This window comes from Sceloporus undulatus, chromosome 5 (assembly GCF_019175285.1).
Source record: "Sceloporus undulatus isolate JIND9_A2432 ecotype Alabama chromosome 5, SceUnd_v1.1, whole genome shotgun sequence".
NCBI classification, from domain to species: domain Eukaryota; kingdom Metazoa; phylum Chordata; class Lepidosauria; order Squamata; family Phrynosomatidae; genus Sceloporus; species Sceloporus undulatus.
In genome coordinates, this window is record NC_056526.1 from 191,965,431 (window position 1) to 191,988,810 (window position 23,380).

A 23,380-nucleotide genomic window follows, 5' to 3' on the forward strand; every position below is an offset into this window, starting at 1 on the left:
CCTGGAGAAGAGAAGGTTAAGAGGTGATTTGAGAGCCCTGTTTAAGCATTTGAAGGGATGTCATATTGAGGAGGGAACAAGCTTGTTTTCTGCTGCTCCAGAGACTAGAACACAGAACAATGGATGCAAGGTACAGGAAAAGAGATTCCACTTAAACATTAGGAGAAGCAATGGTCATCTGTCAGGGATGCTTCAATAGTGAGTTCCTGCATGGCAGAATGGGGTTGGCCTGGATGGCCCTTGGGGTCTCTTCCAACTCTAGGATTGTATGATTCAGTGGGTCTTCTCTAGATAAGACTCCATGAGAGTCATGTAGTTGGGCATTCTTGGATGGTGCATAAACTTTTCATCAGTGCCTTTAATGTAGCACCTTATTGCAGAAACAGCCACTATGTATTATTCTCTCTGATGCCTGGGGACAATGAGGATCCAACACATCAGCAAAATATATCACCAGTTGTGCACCAGTTGGTATTCAGCAAAAGGGTGGTTCAATGCAAACACTATGGAATAACGCAACTGTAAATGTGCACCCTGCAAGCACAAGTTCCTTCTAGTTTATGTATGTGATGCTGTTGGTTCGAGTAGATGCATGAATTAGAGCTTGGGATGCGTCCGCACTGCAGAAATATTGCAGTTGGATACTACTTTAACTGCCATGACTCAGTGCAATGAAAATGCGGGGATTTGTAGTTTGCCATGGCACCAGAGCTCTCTGACAGAGAAGTCTCAGTAGCTCATAAAACCTACTAATCCCAGAACCCCATAGCATGGAGCCATGGTAGTCAAACCAATGTCAGACTGTATTGACTCTGCAGTGTAGATGCAACCTTGAGGAGTTGGATTTCTGACCCTGGGGTTCACCAGACCCAGCTTTGTTTAGTAGCCTTCCCTGCTGGATCCCACCAGCGCTCCAGATACATCCCCTCATTATTTTTGGTCCCGAAGCGTTAAAGCAGGGCTTGTAAATCCCTCTCTGAAAACTGGGTCAAGAGGTTGGCTTTTATGCGCAGCCTCCTTGACTTATGGAGGTATGCAGTTGTTTGTGCAAAGTGACACCTTTAGGTTAAACTCCTTGCAGTGCCATTTCCCCCAGATGTTTCTCGGGAGGCCTCTCCGCTTGCCACGCTTTCCACTTCTGCTGCAGGGATGGGGCTTCTGCTGTTCCTCTGGGAGCTCATTAGAAAGACCGAGGCGCTGGGCTTCTCCCTGGAATGCTTCCCCAGATGTTTGCCTTTTGCTGGGCTTCTCCTCTCCCCTTGCTGCCCTCCTAACTGAGAGATTGGGCATTCGTCCTTGCAGGCCATCACCCATCTACCCATGCCATGGGTCTGGAGAGTCTTTCCCAATGTGGGCAAGGAGGAGCAAACACAGAGTTCTCTAACTCATTCTTCTTAAGACATGGTTTCCAGACCCTTCATCATTTTAGTCACCTGCCTTTGGACTCAGTCCAGCTTCTCAACATCCTTTTTGAATTGTAGTGCCCAGAACTGGACACAATATTCCAGGTGGGGACTGACCAAAGCAGAATAGAGTGGAACTATGGCTTCCCTGGATCCAGATGCTATACTTCTATTGATGCAGCCTAAAATCTCATTGGCCTTTTTAGCTGCCACATCACACTGTTGACTCGTGTTCAACTTGTGGTCTACTTGGACTCCTAGATGACCCTGTTGTTCCTGCAAGCGTATCAGGGCTGTAAACCAGGGATGCTCTCCTTCCTTAAGTGCGATTGAATGATAATGCAGGAAAGGAAAGAGGAAACATGAAAGGTCACTTTGATCTGGATCAAAGGCTTGGGATGGTAGCCAGGGAGGGGGCCTGGATGATGGGAATTCTTATCTGTGATCCAAGGGGGAAACTTTCCAGTTCCGACACAAATCCTGGACAGAGGAACTTCTGTCACAATTCCTGGAATAAAACCTTTGGTTTCAATCACAGTAAGCTATTCTCTTGTTTATTGGGAGCTGAGTCTGCTGATCCTGACAGTGTCCTGAACTGGTGCAAATTGACAGATCTTTGTGGTTGTACTTTTTTTGAAATATGTGCAAGGAATGTGTTCATTTGCATGGCTGTGTATGTGGAATTCCACAAGCGTAACCATTTCCCATGCTTTTGCCCATCCTGAAATGGAGTGTAACAGATAGTTGGTGCCATCTGTGTCCTCCTTGGTTCCCTGGGATTGCTGACACAGCCCCTGTGTGTGATCCTCCATCGCACAAGGGGACAAGGAGCAGGGGCAGATACACAACTTCACTATTCAGCAGCAAGATTTGCACTATGCAAGCATGAGATAGGATCTCAGCCCAGTATTTTCTTGCTTATGGTTTCCCAATTTCCTTTTTTTATGTGTCAATGTAGGAGCATTTCTGGAGCTTGGACAAGACAGAGAACAAAGTCCCTCCCCAGCTGATCCTTCAGGTCTGGGACAACGACAAGTTCTCCTTCGACGACTATTTGGGTGAGTGAAGATTTCTGGCAGGTGACTGTTCCTCTGTTTAATGGCATTTCAGTGAGTGCTGCTGCTTCATGATCTTCTCCATCAACAATCCTTTTTTTAACCTGGAGCATTTCTCATATCCCTTTTGGTGTTGGCACATGTGCAGCTGGACATCATTTTCAGTTTGCTGCTTCAGTTTTGCATGGTGCAGTGTTTTAAGTGTTGCACTGCTTTGTTGGCAATTGCCACTCTCTCAGCCTCAGAGGAAGGCAAAGGCAAATCCCCTCTGAACAAATTCTGCCAAGAAAACACTATGACAGGTTTCCCATCAGTCAGAATTGTCTTGAAAGCATACAACAACGATGACAACAATGTCAGTGAAGATCTCACAGTTGTTCTCAAAAACAAGTTATGCCATAATAATAATAATAATAATAATAATAATTTATATTCCGCTTAATCACAATAAAACCAGATACAGTTAAAAATTCCAAAAACCGCTATTCCCTCAGTATAAAAACCTAGTAATACTAAAAAGAGATTAAACCAGAAAGACATTAAAACAATAGTATAAAATAAGAGTTAAAATCAATAGAAGATTAGTAAGAAATTCATAGCAGGGTCCAGATAGGATGGAAAAAGGGATGGAGAAAATCTCTTTCTTTGATAGAATTACCAGCTTGGTAGATGAAGGGAATGCTGTGGATATAGTATATCTTGATTTCAGTAAGGCCTTTGACAAAGTTCCCCATGACATTCCTGCAAACAAGCTTGTAAAATGTGGACTAGACAAGGTAACTGTTATGTGGATTTGTAACTGGTTGACTGACCGAAGCCAAAGGGTGCTCAACAATGGCTCTTTTTCCTCCTGGAGAGAAGTGACCAGTGGGTCCCACAGGGCTCTGTCCTGGGCCCAGGGCTATTCAACATCTTTATCAATGACTTGGAGGAAAAAATTGGGGGAATACTTATCATATTTGCAAATGACACCAAGAGGACAGGATCAAAATTGAAAATGACCTGAACAGATTTGAAAGCTGGGCCAAAGCTAACAAAATAAATTTCAACACAGAGAAATGTAAGGTACTACACTTAGGGCAAAAAAAAAATGAAATGCACAGATATAGGATTATGGGGGACACCTGGCTTAAGGAGATTTATATGTGTGGAAGGGATCTAGGAGTGTGATGCAGCAGCTAACAAGGCCAATGCAATTCTAGGCTGCATCAATAGAAGTATAGTGTCTAGATCAAGGGAAGTCATAGTGCCACTCTATTCTGCTTTGGTCAGACTTCACCTGGAATAATATTGTGTCCAGTTCTGGGCACCACAATTCAGAAAGGACATTGAGAAACTGGAGCCATGTGTCCAAAGGAGGTCCACCAAAATGGTGAAGGGTCTGGAAACCATAAAGCCCTATAAGGAGAGACTTAGAGAGCTGGGGATGTTTAGCCTGGAGAAGAGAATGGAGTTTATCAGACAAGGGAAATTGGAAGTATAATCCATTGGCAATCTTTACGCAATCATGGGGTTTAACATTATTGCGTGATAACCCACTACATGCAAATTCGGGCAATGGCATGCTATTTTCAGGCAATGGGAAGCCAGTTCGAACGCAATTCGTATTCATGTAAATTCACTGAACTAGCGAATCCACGTGAATGAGTTCTGGCCCCGCTTTCTTCTCATTCGAAATTAAGAGAAATTCCTCCCGTCGGATAAAGTCCAAGGTTAAGGGGTGATAGCTCTGTTTAAATATTTGAAGGGATGTCGTATTGAGGAGGGAGCAATCTTGTTTTCTACTGCTCCAGAGACTAGGATGCAAACAACAGGAAAAGAGGTTCCACCTAAACATTCGGAAGAAGTTCCTGACAATAAGAGCTGTTTGCCAATGGAAGCCACCCCTTTGGAGGGTGCTGGAGTCTCCTTCTTTGGAGGAGGAACTTCTTGGTCGAGGGTGGAAGGCACTCCCTTGAAAAGTAGTGGTGTCTCCTTCTTTGGAGGATTTTAAGCAGAGGCTGGATGGCCATCTGTCGGAGATGCTTTGGTTATGTATTCCTTCATGGCAGAGGGTTGGACTGGATGGCCCTTGGCGTCTCTTCCAACTCTATGATTCTACATCACACCTTTAAATTACAGCCTGAGCATGATCTCCAGCATTTCAAAGGGACATGAGCGAACAAATGCCGCAACCAGTTTTTAATAAAAAGCAGATTAAAGTTGGGGAGCATTGGTGTCACTCTTACTTAGGTTGTCACTCCGCATGGTCCATACTCCTTGCACACAACAAACCTGTGCTGTCTGCAGCTATTCAGTCCACTTTCTCTACAGTGCTGAGTTCCGTGTTGCTTTCTCTCTTGCAGGTTCCATCCAGCTGGACCTCAACTGCATGCTGAAGCCATCCAAGACAGCCGAGAAATGCAGCCTGGACCTTCTCGATGGCCCAGAAAGAATGGTCTCTCTCTTGGAGCAGAAGACAGTCAAGGGCTGGTGGCCCTGTGTGGCAGAAGAGGATGAGACCAAGATCATTGCAGTAGGTCCCTCTTGCTGTCCTATGTGGAATCCTTCTCCCTCTGGAGAAGCTAGGGATGGGTAGATCTAGCCAGACTTTGGAAAGATTACTTTTTACAAGCAATTGGTTCCTGTTAACTTGTGTCACCGGTCACTTTTTGTAATGGGAAATGTAAGCTGGGAAATGATGTCTCAGGATGTTATGAGAGGTCTTTATCATTACATTTCTTTGCAAGAAGCAGCTTATTTTACAATTAATAGCAATGGCAAGGAAAATTCTTATTAAAAATGCTTTCAAAGTGTTGGAGGGTGCATCTACACTGTAGAAATAATGCAGTTTGACACCACTTCAACTGCTGCCATGGCTTCAGCACTTTTTAGCAATGAACTTGGCTCAAGAACCTGTAAAACTGCAAATCCCAGGATTCCATAGGCTGGAGTGACAGTACTTAAAGTGGTGTCAAACTGCATTGTCTCTACAGTGTCGATGCACCCTAAAATATCATTGAATGTTTATTTTAAGTAACTAGACATTTTATATGTTATGCCAATAAATTAACTTAGAGATGTCTGTGGTTGAATTTAGGACATCCACCAGTGTGCTAATCTGATGCTCTGATGCCAAGCTAGGTTCTCCCATCGCCATCTCTCCTCAAATTGTGCTTTCGTCTTTCCCTATCAGTCCTCAAACTTTTTCTGCTGTCCAATTCTATACAGGGCAAGTTGGAAATGACGCTGGAGATCATCAATGAACAGGAGCACGACGAAAGGCCAGCTGGGTTGGGCCGGGACGAGCCAAACATGAACCCCAAACTGGAAGACCCCAAGTAAGAGGGAACGAGGCTATTAACCTTCGCTATGGGGACACACAGAATAGCCACAAACATGCCCATTCTCAGTGGGAAAGGATGCCTTAACTTGTTGCAAGTGGTTTTAGCATTCTTTGATGCTATTTTAACATTTCAGTTTAGGGAGAAACAAATCTGTTAGTGCAAAAACCATTGCATTGTGCACAAAAATAGATGGTTGTACAAGCAGATGTCATCATTTGTGCAACATGGAGGCCTTTTGTGTAAAAAAACATTGCATTTTGCAGAAAATACAATATTTGTTTAAACAAACATTGGCCAGTTCTCTACATCAGCTGCTTGGGCTGCATCCGCACTTCAGAAATAATCCAGTTTGACACCACTTTTAACTACCATGGCTCTATGCTATGGCTTTCTGGGAATCACAGTTTAGTGAGACATTTAGCCTTCTCTGTCAGAGAGCTCTAGTGCCACAACAAACTATGATTCCCAGAATTCCATAGCATTAAGCCATGGCAGTTAAAGTGATGTCAAACTGTATTATTTCTGCAGTGCGGAAACACCCTTAGTATACTTAACCAAGTACCTTTACATGGCCTGACCCCCAAAACCTGACAGAAATGCCATGCAGTAACAATTGTGGCTGTAGTGTCACAATTGTGATGCAATTGTGAATATGGAACAGTTACAATTGCACAAAATGCCATGGCCTGAATCATGTTGTTAGATCTGACTAGAGTAGACCCATCAAATCAACTGGATTTACCTCCTAGTCAATTCACCATTCAACAATTGATTTGGTGGATCTTCTGTAGTTGGGACTAAACCACAGGATTACAGCTAGCGCTTTTGGTCCACACAAAATGTTCACAAAAAGTGTCAAAGGAAAAGAACGCAGGCATTAAAAATGCATTAAAATTCCTGCAATCTTCCCTTTGTGGAATGTGCTTTTCTCATCTGTGAGAATGAAGTCAGCAAAGGTTAACATCTTGACTTTGGATAAGAAAACAATATTTTCTGCACCAAAAATGGGGGTTGGGTTGTTGTTGGTTTGGTGTGTGCAGCAAATATGGTTTTGCGCACACACAAAAATGTGCTCTTTTGTACAGAAAAACCTAACGCAATAGTTTGGTACACTTGAATGTGGGCAAATATTGTGCCAAAATGTTCATTTTCGCCCATAGAAGGTGAAATTTTTGCATGCAAAGACAATATAATCCAGGGTTTGAAAAATCCTCTGCATTTCTTTGTGATACTTGAACACAGGCAAACATTGTGTAAAAATATTACTTTTCTCCTACAGCAGCGAAAAAACCCCTCTAGTCATGCAAAGAGAAAATAATCCAGGGTTTGCAAAATCCCCCGCAGTCCTTTGGGCCAAAATTGTGCCAAATGATTCCTTTTCTCCCAGAAAATCAGAAGGGGCAAAAGCTATCGTAATTCTTGCATGCGAATACAAAACAGTCAAGGGTTCACAAAATCCTCCGCAATACTTTGAAACACTTGAACATGAGTAAAAATTGTGCAAAAATATTCAGCAGAGGGGGAAAATAGCAATAATTTTTGCATGCAAAAATGAAATAATCCAGGGTTTGCCTCCCTATTGCCCACCTTAGAAGCCATGGCCTGCCCATCCCGGTGCTTCACACTGGCTTCCATCCTACTGACCATCCGGTGTCTCTCTTTGGTTCCAGGCGTCCGGAGACGTCCTTCTTGTGGTTCACCTCTCCTTACAAGACCCTGAAGTATATCCTGTGGAGGAGGTTCAAGTGGGTCTTCCTCCTCCTCCTCCTCGTCCTCATTGTGTTGCTCTTCCTGGGGATCTTCATCTATGCCTTCCCGGTAAGGTCCATGGGGAATTGCTCCGTTGTGTTTTGTGTGCCGTCAAGTCATTTCCGACTCATGGAGACCCTACGGCCAACCTTTCATGGGGTTTTCTTGGCAAGATTGGTTCAGAAGGAGTTTGCTATTTTCGTCCCCTGAGGCTGAGAACATATGACTCTTGCCCAAAGTCTCCCAATGGGTCACTTAGGGAGAAACACACATTTGTTGTTGTGTGACTTGATGGCCATCTGTTGGGGATGCTTTGATTGAGAGTTCCTGCATGGCAGGGGGCTGGAATGGATGGCCCTTGGGGTCTCTTCCAACTCTGTGATTCTAAGTCCATTTGATTTATGGCAACCCTACGTTGGTCCTACCCTAGGCTTTTTGTGGCAAGGTTTATTCCGAGGTTTGCTATTGCCTTCCTCCAAGGCTGAGAGAGTGTGACTTGTCCAAAGGTCACCCAGGGGGTTCCACGACGGGTCAAGGGTTTGAACTTTAGTCTCCTGGAGTCCAACACTCAAAGTGCTTTGCTATGACAGGGTTAGAGTTGTTATGTGCCTTCAAGGTGACTCTGGCTTATAATGATTTATGGTGACCATATGGTTTTCTTGCCAGATTTCTTCAGAGGAGGTTTGCTGCCATACATTCTCTGGGGCCGAGAGAGTGTGACTTGTCCAAGGTTACCCAGTGGGTTTCCATGGCTGAGCAAATATTTGAACCTCTGTCTCCCAGAGTCTAAACACTCAAACCATTACACCAGACTATCAACACACACACAAACAAACACACACCATATACTTGCATATGATTGTATGGTTAAAAATGCCAGCCCACTTCTGTAGGGGAACTCAGTGCTTTCAGCTTTTAGCTGGTTGTTTTTAGCTTTTCTTTGGTCATGTCCTCCATTTTTTTAAACATCCTCCATTTTGCAGTTCCTCATCCTCCATTGTGGTTATGATGATATTTGAATGCCCTGTTGGGCATAGCTCTGATGGAAACCTGTGCATTCCCATTGCCAAGCAGAGAAGGGATCCTGGAAAATCTGTCCATCTTGAACCACTTAAATGTGGGAGTGGGAGAGTTTATTGGGATCCATACTGAGCGGTTGCTTATTACTGGCCTTTAAAAGGCTGCATTCCTCCCTTCCCTCCATTCCAATGGTCCAAACTGGAGGAAGCAGCTGCCGGCCGCCTTCTTAATTGGGATGGAAGTGTTGCTTCCCTTTGCGTCTCCCCTTTGGCAACAACAGACCCCCACTAGTCCCATACTCCACCCGTCCGTCTTGCTACGGGACAAACCTCCAAAGCACCTTCTAGCTTAATGTGGAGAAATAATTCATGCTGTGTGATGGGACATTCCCCCCATGCAAACCTGGGACTGATAAGAAACACAACGGGTTTCTTCTTGTCCCACACATCACAAATTCTGCGGCTGGTTCATTAAAAGCATGCCCATTTAGGCATAACCTGCAAGAAGGTGGTCAGGCAGTGCAGCAAATGATGTGACAATTGTTTGCTTCGGGTTGCTTTATTTTGGGGTGGGGGAGAACGATTTCCCGCAGACAGTTATGGCACTGCTAGCTCCCCATCCATTTCTTTCCCTGTCTCTCTAAAGCCGTTAGCTGGCCAGGAATTTGCCTCCATCTTGCTCCCAGCTGCAAAACACCTTGGCTGCCCTTATCTGATGAGCTTCCCAGACTTAAACTCACTAGATGGAACAGCCTGCTTACCAAACACCAAAGCTTGGCTGCAACGACTAGGAATCCCCCAGGGTCCGTGGCCATGGGGGGATTTGGGTAGGTGTAGTCCAAAAAAGGAACTTTTCCAAACTCCATAAAACAATGAAGATGGCACCATAGTCTGCATTCACGCTCTGCTTGGGTGGCTGCTGGAAAAGCAAACCAGCTCAGCAGCAAGGGTCTTTCTCAACAGCAACGAAAGAACAGACCTGGCAAATGTTCATTTTTTGGGAGTGTGGCTCCCAGAATCCACCACCCAGTATGACCAGTCCACAGTTAAGACTGTTATGATAGCACTGGCATAGGCCTCTCTGGCTTAAATCTCTTGGTTGCCTCAATGGTAGCATGCCAATTCAAATAATTTGACTTGTATGATAATTCCCAATTGATTCAATGGGTTGCCGTGGACATTTTTGTCTGATGCAGAATGTCCATAATCGATTCATGGTTGTAGAAGTGGAGGCACAGGTGGTGTGATGTGCCTGCACATTGGGTGCACCTTCAGTCACACAATATTGCCATCCAAATAATGGGTCATGCAGCACAATCAATGCAGAACTCCATCTGCAAAGGTTTACTCAGAGACGTAGCCATGTTAATCTGGAAAATCAGTCTGCAAAGGGATCTTGTAGGACCTTTGAGACTAGCTGTGCTAAAGACATTGTAGCAGAAGCTTTTGTAGACTTAGGCCCTGTGGAGACCAGCCATTAAGGTCAGCCTGGGAGCAGAGTCGGGGCATCATGTCCACATGATGCACACTCCACTCCACCCACAGGGTGCCACGATGCCATGTGCTGCCCCACATGGCACACAGTGTCATACTCTTCCTCTTCCACTGTGTCCATACAATGCAGCACCAAAGGAATGCCTTCAAGCCATGGCACCGTGGCTATTGTGCCCTGGAAAGGCCGCAGCATGGGGTTGCCGTGGCCCCGATCCAGCGCATCTGAAGGTGGCTACAGGTGGTCTGCACAGGACCTCTACATATCTTTCTGGTTCACAGCCTGCACACACCACATCCCCAAACTCCCACCACCATACATACGGCCACCCACCCACCCTGGCCTTAGGCAACATGTTTCCTCTTCCTTTTGTCCCTCAGTTGACATAGTTAAAACTGAACTTGTCACCTCATCCCCAGATCCACAAGTCTTGCACTTCTATGGCTATTCATACAGTCTGGTTATAAAAGTCCTTTCTGGATGCTAGTTCACTCCATGCCTCTGAGGAAGGAGACCAAGTCTAGGAAAGCTTATGCTACAACCTCTTTTGCACAGTTAGTCCCAAAGGTGCTACAAGATCCCATTACGTGCAAAGATTTATGTTACATAAACCCAAAGTAGCACCTTTGCCCTTTATTTGGTGCAAATTAATCCCAAAACATTTTGATCATTTTCTTGATGGGTTTTGATGTGCCGAGACACGCTTTCTCAATGAGGACAAGCAAATTTGTGAGTGTTCTTTACAATCCTAAAATGGAGGATGCAGGTTGATCAAAGCAACTGAGACAATTGCAGGTCTAGGTATTTATATATTTATGCATTGATTTAATTAATATTGGTAGAAACTGATTTTATTGTAAGCTGCTACAGGGCACGCTAACAATGGTATTTTCAGTCCAAATTTTTGATAACCTTGACTTTAGTCTTTGAGAGAATATATATATATGTTCTCCCAAAGACTAGAGTCAAGGTGGCTGTCAAGAAATTGGACTTCAAATACCATTGCCAGCATCAGATAGCACAACACCAAGGACAGCTCCTCAAGGGGCAGAGGAGTTGCTCTGAGGAATGCTTGGCTCACAAAATGTATAGATGTCTATACATATATACAAAGCTGTCTGCCTTAAGTGGATGCTGCAAGGAGCTTAATGTCCATGTGGCCAAGCAGGAAGAGAAAGGTAGGGCTAGAGTACAGGAGGATTGAGTTGAAGTGTATGTGACTCCAGGTGCATCCACTCTGTGGAAATAACGCAGTCTGACCCCACTTTAAGTGCAGTAGCTCCAGCCTATGAAGTCCTGGGATTTATAGTTATGCAAGGTCTTAAGATTTCTTTGCATCACCAGGATTCTGTAGGATGGAGCCATGGCAGTTCAATTGGTGCCAAACTGCATTATTTCTGTAGTGTAGATGCACCCTCCATTTTCATTTCCATTCCCATCCCCTAATCTCTCTGCTTAGTCCACAAGCTTCAGAAGGCTAGGTGCATGCTCGCATCCAGCATGCCTTCTCCTATGCTCCCCTGTTGTGTTTGGATTCAGCATGGCTCTTCTGTCATGCGTATAACCAGCATGGTTATACACACACACACACACACACACACTTCTATTAATGAAGCCTAGAATCGCATTTGCCTTTTTAGCTGCTGCATCACACTGTTGACTCATGTTCAACTTGTGGTCTACTTGGACTCCCAGATCCCTTTCACATGTATAAGTCTCCTTAAGCCAGATGCCCCCCATCCTATATCTATGCATTTCATTTTTCTGCCCTAAGTGCAGTACCTTACATTTCTCTGTATTGAAATTCATTTTGTTAGCTTTGGCCCAGCTTTCTAATCTATTCAGGTCACTTTGAATATTTATCCTGTCCTTTGGGGTATTAGTTACTCCTCCTCATCTGCAAATTTGATAAGTATGTCCTCTATTCTTTCATCTAAGTCATTGATAAAGATGTTGAATGGCAAACTGGGCCCAGAACAGAACCCCATTGGACACCTCACTACACAGTTTCACAGTTCTGTGTGTCTTGGCAAAATCAACATGGCTGCTGGATGAGACTCTGCTCTTTGGTCTCTCCTACTCCAGTCTTTGAAGATTATCAAGACGGGGGATGAAGCGTCTTTGTCCTGTCCTTTTCCTGTTCTCACAGAGTGATGGCTAGAAGGTTTTCTTATGATGTTGTGCTTATCCAGACATTATCCTCTCCGGAAAGCGTGATTGACCACGATCATGCTATAGACTTTCAACCAACGTCGCACAGATCCGGTCATTGTCCTGTCATTGAAGCAGCATCGACCAGCATTTTGCATTGACAGGAGTTTGCATTAATGCAATGCCGCTTCAATGACAGCATAATAACGCTGCGATTTGAAATTCATGGGATTGCAGTCAAAGATGGCATAAGGACGGGGGAGCAATCCTGTCCTTATCCTGCCTCCGTGTGATAATCTCCATTGTCAGGCAAGCAGATCCTCAGCACTTTTACATGGAAGTCAGTCCCACTGCAAGGAAGCTTTATCCTTGGAGAGGATTGGAACCCGCAGTTGCGTTGCGTGGCAGTTTTAGCCGTGGAATTGGTCCTTGGGTCTTTGTGGGTGAAGCAGAATAGAAATCAAATTCAATATACGAAAAATGTGGACAGTCTGACTCACATTTCTGAAAAGCAATTGAAGCATGTCGTGGAACTTCTCTGCTCTCGTTTCATTTGGAAAGACCTCCTGCTCCCCCACTATCCGCCCCACACCTCTCCCCAGTTTTTGAGGTTGCTGACTTGAACTGCCTGGAATCGGGTTCCTTTTGCGGCTCTGTTACCTATTAGGCTTTGGCAATAAGACCGGCTGGGAGGGAGGGAGGGAGAGATTGGTGGTGCCTGGAGCATCAGGGATGCCCTCGAACGCAGAGATCCCTGGCAAACACCCTAGAAATCCTTCATCATTTGCTCTTGGAATGAACGCAGATGGAAAATTAGAGAGTGATATTCTTTCTCCCCCTCCCCTCCCCTGCTCTTCCTTCTCCTTCTCCTTCCTTCTTTCCTTCCTTTCTTCCACGCACAAAAGATGACCATTGATCAGTGTGAACAAGGAGCACATAAAAGCACTCACCGCCAACACCACTTATTTTTATTATCAAAGATTTACACAAAGGAATAGTCACCCATCCCCTCTCTTCCATCCCATTCTTGCAAGCAGGGTTGGTGTCCCTACTCATTCATGACGTTGGCCAATTGGCCGGCAAGAGTGTGTCACACCATACTACGAGCGGAAAACATCACTCGAAAAGACTATAATTGTAAGGAAGATGGAAGGCAGTAGAAAGAGAGGAAGACTGGACCCCAGATGGCTAGACTCCCTCAAAGAGGACATGGGTCTGAGTCTACAGGACCTTAATAGAGCAATGGAGGAGAGGGGGTCTTGGAGATGTCTCATTCACAGGGTATCCATGAGTTGAGGTTGGCTTGAGGGTAGCTAACAACAACAACAGTGTGTCACACATCAAGGGACATTGCTACACTATTGTACCCCACTGTACCCCAAAGACCATCTGACATATGAGGATGGCCTTGCAGCTGGTCCAGAGGCACTCCAGTCCCAGCACTGCTTAGACTGTCTAAGCTAGGACCTAGGCTGGTTCATGGCAAGATGGACAAAGGACCTTATCACACTTATCACCGCTGAGAAACACGATTTAAAGTAGATTTAAATTGGAAAAAACTCACAAATGCTTGAAGTTTATCAGACAAAGTTCCTGCAAACGTGAAATAACACAAAGTCAAAGCGAAGGCTACTTTCGGAACATCCCAAAAGTAAAATGCTGCTATTTTTTCCTTCTTTTTACGTTCGGTTTATTTTTGCGTTATTTCATGTTTGCATTTGTGGGTTTTTAAAAAAGTTTAAATCTAGTTTAAATCCTGTTTCTGAATGGGATTTCACTAGTGTGATAAGGTCCAAAGTGTGTCCTGTGGGTCACTTTTGCCCCCCAGGACCAAGATTGGGGTGTGTTTGTGTTATTTATTGAATTACTAAAATTGCCCCCCCCCCCACACACACACATTGTAAAGTGTTGGAAATGATTTGAAGGCACACAACAACAACAACAACAACAACAAGGGCAGAAGGGGGAAAGTGAGAGGACAAGAGAGAAACTGGGACATTTGAGAAGCAGCTGGAAGAGTGGGATGACCGAGGATTAACCAGGGCTGTCCCTAGCAAATGCGGACAGTTGGAGGGCATTGCTATGTGGGCAGAGATGACTTCGGACCTCCACAATAACCAGAATAATGAGTTGTGATTGTGATTGTGCTCTGGGCCCCCCAACAAACTCCAGCACCCAGAATTCCATAGCCTTGAGCCACAAAGAGTTAAAGTGGTACCAAACCGGGTTATTTCTCCAGTGTGGATGCAGCCCAAGTCTCTCGCCTTCCCCAGAAGAAGCGTCTTGCTGCTGCTTTGCATGGCGACTTGCTTTCCAAGCCAGTTGGTTAAGCCTTTCTTGGCTTCCATCGCCATCCCACTCAGTAGAGCGTTTCCAGCCAGATGGAAGGACTCTCCCTTTCCTCCCTGCCCTCCAGACAAACCCTAAAAATAACAGCCACAATCTTCTGGAGGAAGCCTCCTGAAAGAGAAAAGGGTGGGAAATTAATTAGGAGGTTTTAACGTTCCACGGAGGGGACTTGCTAATGGTCCGTGATGATGTGCTTCACGTTGGGATGCTTGGTTTATGGGGCGATGCGCTGTTTTCTCCCTCCTTCCTGAATTGGAAGGAAGCCTTGCACTGGTCCAAACGGCAATTTATTACACAGCTTGGGGGTCTCACTTTCCTCCCCCTCCACCTCTTTCCAATTGGGTCTGCCTCATTTTCCCCCTCCTTTTTCCATCATTCTCTTTTTTCTTCTATCCCAATTAAATCCAGTGGGTTTGGAAGGGAACTCCCAGTTTGAGTGGTGTGTGAATCAGAGCTAGTTTGAAGCATGTCTCTATCCTAAGAGCATCAACTTGCATGTCAACTTGGCTTGACAGCAAACTTAAAGAGAAGACCTTTCTTTATATTGATGGGACTGAATCGCACTGGAAAATGGACTGCCACAGATGGAGAGAATCGACCTGAAAAGCTTCAGCGAAGAAGGCTGATGGGAACGATCCCAGTTCCTCACAAACAACCCCTCCCAGTCCACCAGACACCCTCTATGCCTAGCACTTTATTACACCAGCCTGCTGTCCTACCACAATTGTGCTAGTTTATGAATGCGGCAGCGAAAAAGGCCAATGTGATTTTAGGCTGCATCAATAGAAGTATAGTGTCTGGATCAAGGGAAGTAATACTGCCACTCTATTCTACTTTGGTCAGGCCTCACTTGGAATAATCTTGTGTCCAGTTCTGGGCAAAACAATTCAAAAAGGATGTGAGAAGCTGGAGCCATGTGTCCAAAGGAGGGCCACCAAAATGGAGAAGCGTCTGGAAACCATGAAGCCCTATGAGGAAGGACTTAGGGAGCTGGGGATGTTTAGCTTGGAGAAGAGAAGGTTAAGAGGTGATATGAGAGCCCTGTTTAAATACTTGAAGGGATGCCATATTGAGGAGGGAGCATGCTTGTTTTCTGCTGCTCCAGAGACTAGGCCCCAGAGCAATGGAGGCAAGCTACAGGAAACGAGATTCTACCTCAACATTAGGAAGAACTTCCTGAGAGTAAGAGCTGTTTGATAGTGAAGGACAATAATAATAATAAATAGCCCACCCAATCACAAGGAATCAGAGGTACATTAAAACCATACAATATCTTGGAGTGTAGTGGAGCCTCCTTCTTTGGAGGTCTTTAAGCAGAGGCTGGATGGCCATCTGTTGAGGATGCTTGGACTGAGAGTTCCTGCATGGCAGAAGAAAGGGGTTGGACTGGATCAGGGCCCTTCTTGGGGTCTCTTCCACATCTATGACTCTATTCTATGAATGGAAGTATACTGCTTTGGCATAATTTCTTATCACACTTTCCCTCATGATAGCACTTTGGCCATCCATGGTTGTGTCATCTGTTTTCCACACTGCCAAACACCACTTTCCAAGAGGAAAGGTGGGAAGGAGTGATTATGGATGCCAACCACCTCCCAAAGCCAGCAGCTGTGTGAATGTGTACACAGCAAGCCAGCTTTGGGAAGGCATTGGCTGCCGTGATCACTGCAAAGGTCAGGGAAAAGATGGGGAAAGGAGCAGAATCCCACCATTCACCTCCATGGCACTGCTTCAGAAGCAAAACTGCAGCAGAAAAGACCTAGCGCATGAAGGCAGTCATGGTGGAATAGCAGTGTGATTGGCAGCCTATTGATGGGTTTTCAACGTCAATGAAAAGGTGCACAGTAATAATGAATGGAATGCAAGGCAGCAGCAGGATGGGCATGAAGACATGTGATAAGTACCAGCCAAAGGGTTGTGTGATAAAGTACTGGCCATGATACTATTACCAGTTGTATGATAACTATCAGACACTGGTTTTATTCTGTTAAAATTCCACTTTTATAGCTTCATGTGATAAAGACCTTAGTTCCCTCCTGCAAATCAAAGGCCAGAACACTGTCATTACATCCATGTAAGTTCCGCTGTAGAAGCAGCTGGACATTTTCTTTTGTCTGCTGCTACCCATCCAGAGACCAGAACATGAAACAGGTGGATTCAGATTGCAAGAAAAGAGATCCCACCTGAACACTGGGAAGACCTTCTTGATTGTAATAGCAGTTTGACAGTGGAAAGAACTGCCTTGGAGGCTGGTGGCATCTCCTTCATTGGGGGCTCTTTAAATAGAGACTGGATGGGCATCTTTGAGGAGTGCGGTAGCTGTGCATTGCTGCCTAGCGGAGGGATGTAGCAGGTGATTTTTTGGTCCTATTGCACCTTGTTAATTCATTAATTGCTATGGCAATATCTTATGGAATCCTGTGGGGCAACTTATAGGAACCTACATTTTGCAATTTAGGGGGAAATACTGTGTATTTTCATCTGGGGAGCCTCAGACCACAAGCCCCAGGGTACCAAAAGATGCAGCCATGGCAGTTCAGGTTTGATCATAGGGCTATAATTGTGTGGCATAAAGGGCCCCTATGGTTTCAGCTTTTATCAGATGCAGCTTTAATCACTTTTTAATTGCAGAATGGCACAATGCCTGTTAAAAAAAGAAAGACTTTTGGAGGATTGCATTGACATTCTGCCCATCCCTTAGACTATATGTGCCAGTTGGACGCATGGGAAGCATTCCTTTTGCCCTGGACACCATCATGGTTAGCATGGAAGCCAACTGTGTCAAGGAGAAGGTCTCCAATATGGGATGAAGGTGCCCTTATTCCCCATTTCCAAGGAGTGCCAGGCTGCTGCCAGGCATCTCCTTCCCTCCCTCCCTTTCCAATAGACTGCAATCATCATTAGGCGCACAGCTGCTTTGGCTTGCAAGAAAACGTTTAAGTTATTGACAGTTGGATGCTTTTTTTATTGGCACCGGGAACAGGGTTATGGACAACTTTTCTCTCTCTGCGTAACATATGGAAGAGATGAGGAGGAAAAAACCTTGTTACTGGAAATGAATATATCAGAAACCTTCTTCGCGTTGCCAGTAAAGTTAATTTTTTGGTGTGGTATTAGATGTTTCCACATTAGCTATTTCTTCCTTGTCTCGATCACCATTATGGTGGACTGGGCTGGGCTGGGCGAGTGTGGGAGACGCTGAGGACTTTATCACACCCGGAGAATTGGGGGTTTAAAGTGTTAGTATCCTGGGAAAATCGCGCAATCGCGGTGAAGATTTTCACACTAGGTCGCCATTATCACGCAATTATCCCATGAATGGAGCAGCAAAATCATGCCACTTTTTATCCATGGGATTTCCCCATGAATTAAAAGTGGTACAATTTTGCCAGGATAATCCCACGGTAATGGCAACATCACGCAATGTTGTGTGAAAATCTTTGCGTTATTGCGTAACATTGACAGAAGCATAGCGCTATGCTTCTCGTCTTTTTTTGTCGTGTCATAAAGTCCAAAGAAGGAACAGAAAAGCCACTTTAAAGGTTGCATTTCTTAATGTTCACCATCAATCGGACCTTTCCTCCTTGACCACCTTCAGCAATTGTTCCAGGCCTTTGTCGGTTTCTGCTAGTAGTATTGTGTCATCTGAACATTTTAGAAGAAGACTAAGGAATGGGAAGGATGGCTATGAAGGAACTAGATAAGATTTTAAAGTGTAAAGATATAACTCTGAACACCTAAGCGAGGATTGTTCAAGCCATTGTATCAGAGAATTGCAACTGGGCACATCTAAATGCACATTGTGCATCCATGCACAATGAGTGGCTATGCATGATGGCCCCAGATCTTGTTTGAGCTTGAAAACTAAGCAGGGTCAGGCCTGGTTAGTAGCAGGATGGGGTCCGCCAAGGAATATCAGGTACTGTAGGCTATATTTCAGAGGAAGGCAATGGCAAGCTCCCTCTAAACATACAGAGAAAACCCTACAAAATCCATAGGGTCACCATAAGTCAATAGGCAACGTGATGCCACCTACTACTGCTATAGACACTCAGAAAATTTGTTGTGTTGTTGTGGTTGTTGTATGAAATTTTTGAGATGGAACAAATGTATTATATATGTTGATAGGTTTTTGCTTGTATTGTTTTGTAATTTTGTTGACTTATATGTGAGAATAAATAAAAATATATTTTGAAAAGAAAAGAAAAAGTCCCCAAATGGAAAGCAGAACTAGGCCACTCTGTGGGGCCAGGGGCCAATCCCCCCCAGACCTTCACAGGGGCTTCAGTCCTTCTCAAAATGGCCGCAGGAAGTGATATCAGTATAATATAGTATGCTGTCACTTACTGTCATTGTTTTGAGAGGGACTGCAAAGGAAATTAGGGGTTTGGGGGATCATATTGGGTTCTAGTTGCTTGTGGGAATGATGTGCAGGTATTTTCAAATATATTATTCATGCATTTGAGAGTCTTCCTGCATGGTTTGGGGACAAAACAATGCTCCAAAATGTAAGTATCCCTCCCAATTGTGGGGTTTGGATGGCTTTGGTGGAGAACTTCAGGGCTCCAGGGATCACATGCAGACTATAGGCAACGGGATGACAAAGAAAGAAAGAAAGAAAGAAAGAATTTCTCTAGGCGTTTGTAGCTCCTCTGGTGCTATTCTATGGCCAGCTTCCAGCAGATGTTGACCATGGCATTGCTCTGGAGGACATAAGGCCTGTGCAGACCTGCCATTAAGACTGGCCTGGAGACGTTGGGGTGTGGCATCCATATGAGATGTGCCCCAACTCTGTCCCATGGCAGCATGATGCTGCGTGCCGCACCACATGGCGCGCAGCATCATGGCACTCCTCTAGTGCTGCGTTTAGATGACGCAGTGCTAAAGGAGTACCATAAAGCCACAGCACAGTGGCTATGGCACCCTTTCCAGGGTGCAAAAAAAGAACCACTTTTTGTGTCTGCTTTTTGCACCCTGGAAAGGCCAGATTGGGGCCAGGGCATGTGATTTCCACGGCCCCAGTCTGGTTCTAAAAGGAGCGGCCTGCACAGCCCCATAGAGATCCCTAGAAAAGTGTTTTCTCAGGTTAAAGAAATAGTGATTTTCTATTTAGCCCCCCCCCCCTTTAGGGGGTACTGTGCCCCTAATCCCAGCAAATGTCTCAGGAACACTGTAATCGGGGCATTTGCTTCTTATTGGAGGTGTTTGCTTTGCTCTGTTTTGAATGGCTGTATATATATTTTTAACTTAGAATTTGTAAAGAATTTTGCATTGTTGGCTGCTATAGTAATGTAGTGTTCTAATTGTGTTTTAAATTTGTACTGTTCTGTTGTTGTTGTTGTTGTTGTTGTTGTTGTTGTTGCTGTTATTTGGAAGCATCTTTTGTGAGCTGCCTTGGGTCCAATTTGGGAGGAAGGTGGCACTGTTTTCATCATTTACTTTAATAATTTAGTTGTATTGTTTTTTTATTGTAGGTGGGTGGGTTTGTGGGAATATGGTATTATATTGTATTCTAATGTTCTTTTAATGTTGTCAGCCGCCCCGATCTAATTGGAGAGCTGGGCTATAAATAAATTATCATCATCATCATCATCATCATTACTACTACTACTATTACTGTGGGCCCTCCCCATACATGGGGATCCATTCCAGACTGCCCCCTCCCAAGTGTTCCTGAATGTGGGAACACTCCCTCATTGAAACTAATGGGGTTTGCATAAGCTCAAACCCCATTAGTTTCAATGAGGGAGTGTTCCCGCATTTGGTGCGGCACACACCATTCATTTTATGACAGCTTAACCTTCCATGTAAGGTTAAAGCTGAGCATAGCATGATTGCGTATGGTGCGGACACTCTGTATTATTATGCATATGTGCATGAAATTTAGACACCCATTTCTCCGAAAGCTGCCGAGGTGGAAAGGTCTTCAGCCAGTGACCGCAGGAAAGTGAGGAAGGAAGGGATTCCCAGAGTCTGGGAGCCACCGCAGAGAGTCTTAATCCTTTAATCCCACTCCTGTCTTTTCTTCCTTGCAGAACTATGCTGCTATGAAGCTGGTGAAGCCTTTCAGCTGAGCCCAAGGTGGAGAAGAGCCAAGAGAAGAGCCTTGCAAGGCAGAGGCCAGAGCCGGCGGAGGAGAAGACGGCTGCACAGTGCCTTGCAAACCACACAACCTGCCTTCTGTCGCACACTCTTCTGCAAAAGGGAACGGACAGCAGCCACTCCCTGCACAAATTGCATTCTTCTCAGTCACAAAGCCATAGGTTTTAATACTACCCCCTCTCAGCCCAATGCCCTTAACCCTGCAAATGCTGCTCAGGTGCCATGGCTGAACAGATGCACCAGAACTGCACTTTGGTTTCTGGGGCTTTGTTCTCTGTACAAAGTAGGCCTTCGAGAAGTAGATGATTCACCTGTACAACGCTTGGGATCTGTCAGTAGGTTACAGCAGTGATTCCCAGACTTTGGTCCACCGGATGTTTTGGACTTCAGCTCCCAGAATTCCTGACTGTTGACCAGGTTGGCAGGGCTTCTGGGAGCTGGAGTCCAAAAACCTGAAGGACTACAGTTAGGGAGCCGGGTTAGAGTAACAAAGAACTGCTTGAAACCACCCTAGTAAGAGCATGAGGTCCCCGTTTCTTTGCCACCCGTTGCGTCTGCTTTTACTGCCAACAAGTCAGTTCAGCCCTGGAAAAATGGGATTTGTTGCATCATGGGAAAGGGGGGAAAGGATTTGGGGTTCAGCCTCTGCAGTTTCCCCCATCTCTGGATGCATATGCCTCAAATATCCCCAAATATCACCAAGAACCAGGATGCCATGCGTTACTAATTCTGTGCTTTAGTCATTTTCTTCCACTGCAAGAAAGTCTTTGAAAACTCTGCAGTGTTTTTTAAAAAAGACAGTTCGCCGTAAAAGCCTTATTCTGCACAAAATTCGCAGAGAATGATAGAATCCTAGAGTTGGAAGAGATCCCAAAGGCATCTAGTTCATGCAGGAACTCACAATCCAAGCCCTCCCTGTGACAGATGGCCATCCAGCCTCTGTCTGAAAGCCTCCAAAGAAAGAGACTCCACCATTCTTCATTGCAGCATCTTTTGCAGCTAAACAGCTCTTACTATCAGGAAGTTTGGCCTAATATTTAGGAGGAATTTCTTTTCCTGTCATTTGCATTTGCTTCCATGGCACTGTTTCCTATTCTCTGGAGCAGCAGGAAACAAGCTCACTCCATCCTCAATATAGCATCCCTTCAAGTTCATACTTTTATTTTTAGTGGAAAATAGCATTTTGTGCAGGAAGCAGCATTGTCTGCAAAGAAAATAGTTTATCTGTGCAGACAGAAAGAAAAGCCATAATCATAAAAATATTATCTCTGCGCAGAAAATGTTGTTTTCTGCACACACGCACGCACACACACACACACAAGCTGGATGTGATTTTTTTTTGGCAGAATAAATATGAAATAGCCAGAGACGAAGGTGACAGATGTTAGCAAGTCAAGCAAACAAGTTGTTGATCATTGCAGAAAAGTCCTCTTTAACTTCTGGCAATCCTCCGAATGAGAGACCTCCACCAGAGACCCGGTTCTTAAGGGCTCAGTGTCTTGCAAACTCAGGGCAGCTGTGGTTTCCTTGATGGAGTCTGTCCACCTGTAATGTCAGTCTTCTTTTCCTATTGCTTTCTATCTTACCAAGCATTACCATCTTTTCCAATGAGTCTTTTTGTTTCATGATATGTTCAAAGTATGACAGCCAAATCTAGTAGGGCTTGGTTTGCTCTTGCTCATTGCCTTCAAGTTGACTTAGGGCACCTCTATCTGTCTTTTTGGCAGTCTGGGACATCCATCGGACTGGCCTCCAGCCCTGCATTTCAAACAAATTCCCTTCCTGTCACCTTTCTTCCCTGTCCAACATTAATACATTTTGCTTTTCGTACCTAGAAACTGGAAATGTGATAGCATGGACAATCCTGGCTTTAGTTTTCAATGATACCTCTTTACTCTTGCAGATCTTGTCCATTTCCTTCATAGCTGCCCTTCCAAGTCTTCGTCTTCTCCTGCCTTCTTGACCACAGTCTCCATTCTGATAGAGGACTGAGCCAAGGGATAGGAAACCTTCTACTATGTGGATGAGACAATCACAGTGTTGTAGGATCCCAGAATTTAAAGAAAAACCAAGGGCCATCCACTTCAACCCCCTTCAGCCGTCAGATGAAGACACCCTCCAAGCCCTCCCTGTGACTGATGGAAACCCAGCATTTTAAAACCTCCAAAGCAGGAGACTGCACCACGCTTTGAGGCAGCAGCCTCTTCCCCTGTCGAACAGCTCTTACCATCAGGATGTTCTTCCTAACGTTGAGCTGGAATCCCTTTCCCTGTTATTTGCATCTCTTGCTCTGTGTTCCAGTCGCTGGAACGGCAGAGAACAAGCTTGCTGTATCTTCAGTGTGGCATCCCTTGCACTATTTAAACAGGGCTACCATGTCACCCTTTAACCTTCTCTTCTCCACTTTGTAGTTTGTTGTGGCACCAGAGCTCTTTGGGAAAGAAGGCTAAATACCTCACTAAATTGCAGATCCCAGAATTCCATAGTATTCAGCCATGTCAGTTCATAGAATCATGGAGTTGGAGGAGACCCCAAGAAGGGCCATCCAGTCCAACCCCCTTCTGCCATGCAGGAACTCTCAATCAAAGGATCCCTGACAGATGGCCATCCAGCCTCCATTAAAAGACCTCCAAAGAAGGAGATTCTATTACTATCCAAGGGAGTGTCTTCCACTGTCCAACAGCTCCTTTTGTCAGGAAGTTTCTCCTAATGTTGACCTGGCATCTCTTTTCTT

The 23,380-nt window shown here is 44.9% G+C and overlaps 1 protein-coding gene across 8 annotated transcripts in view; it reads left to right on the plus strand.

Annotated features, from left to right (window-relative positions):
• The window catches only part of DYSF (dysferlin), a 161,675-nt gene extending 138,551 nt beyond the window's left edge, over nt 1-23,124 (plus strand). For all 8 annotated transcript variants that reach the window (XM_042470112.1, XM_042470116.1, XM_042470119.1 and 5 more), the window contains 5 exons: nt 2,362-2,461; nt 4,804-4,973; nt 5,669-5,778; nt 7,455-7,602; nt 20,580-23,124. In XM_042470112.1, the coding sequence (XP_042326046.1) occupies nt 2,362-2,461; nt 4,804-4,973; nt 5,669-5,778; nt 7,455-7,602; nt 20,580-20,618 (567 nt within the window). In that variant the 3' untranslated portion in view covers nt 20,619-23,124. The remainder of the gene's footprint in view (nt 1-2,361; nt 2,462-4,803; nt 4,974-5,668; nt 5,779-7,454; nt 7,603-20,579) is intronic.
• Nucleotides 23,125-23,380: the final 256 nt, after the last annotated feature.